Source organism: Elephantulus edwardii, unplaced genomic scaffold (assembly GCF_000299155.1).
Source record: "Elephantulus edwardii isolate Elephantulus edwardi_28Jun2011 unplaced genomic scaffold, EleEdw1.0 scaffold00462, whole genome shotgun sequence".
NCBI classification, from domain to species: domain Eukaryota; kingdom Metazoa; phylum Chordata; class Mammalia; order Macroscelidea; family Macroscelididae; genus Elephantulus; species Elephantulus edwardii.
Window position 1 is genome coordinate 184,894 of NW_006400212.1, and position 6,004 is coordinate 190,897.

The 6,004-nt window shown below is 41.6% G+C and overlaps 1 protein-coding gene across 1 annotated transcript in view; it reads left to right on the top strand.

Moving 5' to 3' along the window:
• The first annotated feature begins 5,791 nt into the window (after positions 1–5,791).
• Positions 5,792–6,004, top strand: part of LOC102875538 (zinc finger protein 420-like) — a 15,579-nt gene continuing 15,366 nt past the window's right edge. The window contains exon 1 of the mRNA XM_006902838.1: positions 5,792–5,981. Within this exon, the coding sequence (XP_006902900.1) occupies positions 5,792–5,981 (190 nt within the window). The remainder of the gene's footprint in view (positions 5,982–6,004) is intronic.

A 6,004-nucleotide genomic window follows, 5' to 3' on the forward strand; every position in this document is an offset into this window, starting at 1 on the left:
CTCTGCAGCAAGCACTTCAGGTTCTCCTCAGTTTCAGCAAGCACAGTTGTGTCATCTGCATAACGCAGAAGTAGGGTATAACTTTTTGCAGTAGAGTATTTTTATTTCCAGTATTTAAATAGGCAAATATGAAAGGTTTTTATTTCTCAAGTTTGCTTCCTTTTTTAAAAAATTGTTTCCGTTTATGCCCATAATGAAAATAACAACAACAAAAGGAACCACACTAAACCAAAATACACCACAGACCATCTAATGGAGGGTCCCCTTTGGGTCGGATCAGGAGTTACGAGCTTGAGGGAAAATAAACATGCAGGGTTTCAAACCTCGTGTAGGAATTCATCTGTTCTCCCTCATTGATGTTCAGTGCCTCCAACCTATTTTTAAGATGATCATGAAATCGAGATTAAATCCATTCAAGATCATATTCCAGTGGTCTTATTTTTATATTCTGAAGCCTGAAGCCTCACCTTGAATTTGCCTATGAAATAACTCATGATGTGAACCACCTTTTGCCCCTGGCCTAAGTTCTGACTGCTGATATTCAATGTCTGTCTCCAGTGATCTCCACAAATGTAGTTAGATTCCCATGAAGCCCATCAGGTGAGATCCATGTAAAGAGTTGTCATGTGTTTCTTTTCAAAAGGGTATTTGCAATGAAGAAATCAGTCTAAATACAAAATTCCGTCATTCTATTCCCCACCTCATTTTTGTCGCCAAGTCGATATTTGCCACCTCCGATTGCTTCTTCAGTCTTTGTGACTTTTGCATTTCAGTCACCATTTATCTTTAATGTTGCTTGATTGCACGTGTGGTCGATTATCAGAGAGCTATATTTCCTTAAAATGTTCAATTTCTTCCTCTTTGCATCTAGATGTAGAAGAGTATATTTGAATACTACACATGTTAACGGGTTTTCCCTGTATTCATGTGGATATTATCCTATCAGTCACTACATTGTATTTCAGGATAGAACCTGAAACCAAGGTTCCTTTGCAATGAACGGGACAACATACTTTTGCTTTGTCATTCCTACATATTATACCATATGATCATCTGATTCAAAGTTGCCAAAAGTGGTCCCTCATTTCACTAACGCCAAGTATACCGATATTCATATGTTCCATTTCAGTTTTTTTATTACTTCTAATGAAAGTTTACAGACACAGGGTTTCCAGTCATGCACTGTTGCACTTTTCTCCCTGCCCAACCCCTCCCCCCATCACTCTTCTCTTTGAAAACAAAGTGGGAAAACACATTGTTACGCAATCCCTACCCCCAAGTTCACTCCACTATGCAGCCTTCACTCTGGACTTCTGAAATGACAAGAAAACCCATTCATAGATCCCTTTTCAACAGATCTCTCCCTCATCTGTCTCAATGCAATATACATCATTCCTCCCCGCCTTTTCTGTTTTCCCTTAACCCTGATGTTAGTCCCATTTTACAACAGTAGCCCTATGCAATATTTGTCCTTTTGTGACTGAGGTCTTTCACTCGGCATAATGTCCTCCAGGCTCACTCATTTTGAATGAGATGAGTTCCCTGTTTTTCAGTGCTGTGTAGTATTCCATTCTGTGAATATACCAGAGCTTCTCTATCCGTTCGTTTGTTGATGGGCACCTGGGTTGTTTCCAGCTCTTTACTATTGTGAACAAAGCCGCAATAAACAGGGTGTGTGTTCCATTTTATTTTTAACAATACCCCGTTTTCCAGCATTCAAGCCAAGTATAGTCCATGTTCTGATTATTAAAAGACTCCACGTTTGTTATTGTTATTCCTCATTTGAACTAAATTCCAATCTGGGCTCTACCGTTACATTACTATAACAATCCTCTTTTATTAGCGTTCATAGGGCTTTCAGAGATCTGTAATTTAGGAAGTAGATGGTCCATCTTCCTTCCGTGTCTGTCTTAATCAGGGAGCTGCACCAAAACCTGTCCGCCATGGGTTACTCAAATGTCATTTGACACACGAGTGGCACAGAAGTCACTCACATATTAACCATACTTTATCTCAGGACAGCAAACTGGCAGCCAACATTTAGAACGCTCAGAACAATTTTTTCCCCTCAACTATAACACCAGAATCCAAATCCTCCAAACTGGACACTCACCTCCAGGTAGGACCCAACCGACTTTTAAATATGAATACAAAACAAAGTTCCTTGAAACAAATGATAATGAAAATACAACATACCCAGACCTATGGAATACAGGTAAGGCAGATTGGGGGTGGGGGCTATAGTTCATAGCAAAAAACACACAGAAAAGAAGAATAATCAGTGATCTTACTCTAAACCTTCATTATATAGGAACAAAAATCTAATCAAACAGCCTCTAAAATAAAAATTATGTACAACAATCAATGAATATATTTTAAAAAAACGTGTAGAAGGGGAACAGGGAGAAGGAGTAAAATTATGCAACAATGAATGAATGAAAATCTAACTTTGAAAAATCACAAAATGAAAATTGTTTTTAGTATATATGTAATTGTTGTTATGTGCCGTCGAGTCGCCTGCGACTCATAGCGACCCTATGTACAACAGCACTACACTCCGCTCTGTCCTGTGCCAATCGCACTGTCTCTGAAACTCCCATCCCAATTATCCCAGTCACTGACTCAATCCACCTCATAGAGGGCCTTCCTCTCCTGCGCCGTCCTTCCACCCTCCCAAGCATGATGTCCCTCTCTAAGGACCGGTCTCTCCTCACTACATGTCCAAAGTAAGTCAGACGGAGCCTCAGAATCCTTTCCTCCAAGGAGCCACCCGGTTTCACCCTTTCCAGGACAAATCTGTTTGTTTTCCTAGCAGTCCATGGTATTCTCAGTACTCTTCTCCAGCACCACAGCTCAAAGGCATCAGTTCTCCTTCTATCCTCCTTGGTCATTGTCCAACTCTCTGATGCGTAACAGGTGATTGCGAAGACCATGGCCTGTATCAGACGCACCTCAGCACTTTGGAGAGGTCCCTAACAGCAGACTTTCCCATGGCTATGCGCCTTTTAATTTCCTGGCTGCTGGTGCCCAGACTGTTGACTATGGAGCCAAGCAAACTAAAGCTGTGTACAATCTCAATCTCTTCACCATCCATCCTGATGCTGCCAATTGGTCCAGTGGTGAGAATCTTTGTCTTCTTGACATTGAGCCTCAATCCATATTGGAGGCTGCAGTCCTTGACCCTCTGCAGCAGGCGCTTCAGGTCCTCTTCAGTTTCAGCAAGCAGGGTTGTGTCATCCACATAACGCAGGTTGTTGATAATGAAAAAAATTTAGTATATATAGCTTTATTTAAGAAAAGCTGTCTTGATAATGAAATCTGAGTGTGTCAATAGAATCCTTGCAAAGTAACATCTAAATAACTAGATGTCATAACCTGAGGGTGAGTATCCACTCCCATCAACGTTCTGTCTTTGTCTTCCCGACACCTCGTTCCTGGCCTACCTGTCATCCACCTGCTATGTTTCACTCTCTTTCTAGCATGTCTTCCGGCCTGATTGTGTTGTTAGCATTTCAGCAGGATGAAATGCTTTGCTAATCCTTTAAAGACAGGCCATCATTTTATTCATACAACATTTCTGTGAAGTCGACAGTGACTATCAACTAAAGGATAAGAACCTACCCTCCAAAATACAACTTCTCCAAATACCATCCACCAAACTGGAAAGTTCGTCATGGCCCAAGCGACTTTTACATACACAGGACAGCCCTCCAGGTCCTGATTTAACTTAAACAAGAGGCTTCCTGGCCACAGCTGATTGTGAACGAAATCAGAAACAGACAATCAGTTTATTCTGAGTTGTTAACAAAAAACAAAAACTCCCAAATAGTTCACTACACTCAGCTTTCAAGTAAATAAAAATACATTTAATCTTCAGAATCCACGTGATCTAAGCTGGCGACTCCTTGAAGTCCTTGGCTATTCCTGGAGAGAGAGCTGGGATGCTGGGAATTGTGGAGAGTCTGAGACGGAGAGGAAGACCCTCACCTAGGTGAATTGACACAGTGACTGGTGCAATGGGCTCTTGTGGGTAAGAAAGTATGAGGATGGAACAGGATAGAACAGGGTTCAGATATTTTGTTCATACGGTTGCTATGATTCATTCTCAAGGGCACCTAATAACAAAAACAATAACACTGCAAAAAGCTAAACACCTGTTTTTTGTTCCTCAAATATGCTTGATTTTTGATGTTTTCTTGGACTGTTTTCTTGGATCTGCTTTTGTTCTTGGACCTACTGAAAATCTGTTTGCTCCTGGTATTTTCTGGAAACTCTAATTGCCTGTTGGACTCACACACTTCCATCCCCAAGCAGCTGCAGCAGACCCACGCGTGTCACGGCACATTGACTTGCAAAACGATGCGTCTTCTGTGAAAAATTGTGTTGCTCTTAGGTCAGTGTGTCCACATCCCCAGGAGTCTGTGGGAAATTAAGCTGTTCTGGCCCCAGGACGTCATGATCTGAGGTCATTTCCTGAGTCTGAATATGCAGTTCTGCCTGTACTCTGTCTGTCTAAAGAATTTTTTCTGCATCCTTCTCCACCCTACCTGCCACCTGCCTTTTCCCCTCAGTCTCTCTAGACTTGTTGAGTTTCTCCTCAGTCCTCTGTCCTTGCTCAGCTCTGAGCAATTAACATTTCAGAAAGAGAACTTTGCTAATACTTTAAAGACAGTCTTTTTTTAATCCATAAAACAATTTTGTGAGGGAAACAGCAGTTGAGTGTTAGTTGTCCAGGATATCAATATTTTATGCATGGACTTAAAAAACATAAAGAAAATGTGGTGCTTCCTTCAGCAGCACACACACTAAAATTGAAACAATACAAAGAAGCTAAGCACGGCCCCTGTGCAAGGATAACATGCAAATTCATGAAGCACTTCATATTGTTTTATACATTGTTTATAGGACTTTAAAATGGTGCAACCACTCACTTTAGAAGACAGTTTGGGACTTCATCAAAAAGTGCACATAGAAATTCCATAAGAACCACCTATTACACTGTTTGGAATATACCCCCAGAAAATGAGAACTGAGGGTCACATGGAGACTTGCACCCCAGTATTCATAGCAGCCTTATTTACTGCCTCAATAACATGGAAAAAAGCCCTGCTATCCAAAGACTTACTGGGTTAAATGGATTGAGAACTTATGATATATTCACACATGAAATGCTATGCAGTATGCAGTTAGTAATAATTTTGTACATTTTTACATCATTTTGGAGGGATATTAGAGAGTGTTATGCTGAATACATTAACTCAGTCCCCTAACAATAAAAAACACTGTATAAAACCATTATCGTATAATGAGCATGAGGGTCCCAGTGTGGGGAAGGTGGAAATAGATAAGGATGTGCGCTGGGTGAGGAGATAATTATGGGGTGGCAAAATTGGAAATGGCCAGGAACTGGGTAGAAAAACAATGTATTTTAATTTCGTAAACTAGTATAATAAAAAAAAATATACTTAAGATATGTATATATAAAATATTAATAAATTGCTCGCCAAAAATTAAAAAGCACCCCACTAGAGGGTCGTTTATGGGTTCATTCATCCTGAAGGAGTAATAAGCTTGAAGGGAAATCAACCCTCCAGGACTCTAAACTGAGAATGGACCCTAGGAACTAAAAGGCAGGGCAATAACTTTCGCAGGTCATGTTCTACTACGGACCACTTACTGTGAGGGACCACAAAGACCGGAAGTGGCCCTGATCGCCTTAATGAGTAGAATAAAGGAAGAAAAATTCTCCTTTTTCACTTTTGTTTGGCCTGGCCATCTCGGAGGCGACAACATGTTCTTTCACAGTCTGGGAATGGGACTCTCCCGTCTCTGTTCGCTCCCGGTGTCGCTCGGACACTCGGACTTCCGGTGGTGCTCACACATCTCCTTCCCCGAGGAGCTGCAGCCGCTGACCGGCGCGTGTCTGGGTGAGTTCCCAGGGAAGAGGCCGCGGCTTCTCGGAGCAAATGGGCGGCTCGCAGGTCAGTGTGTCCCCCGCCCCTGA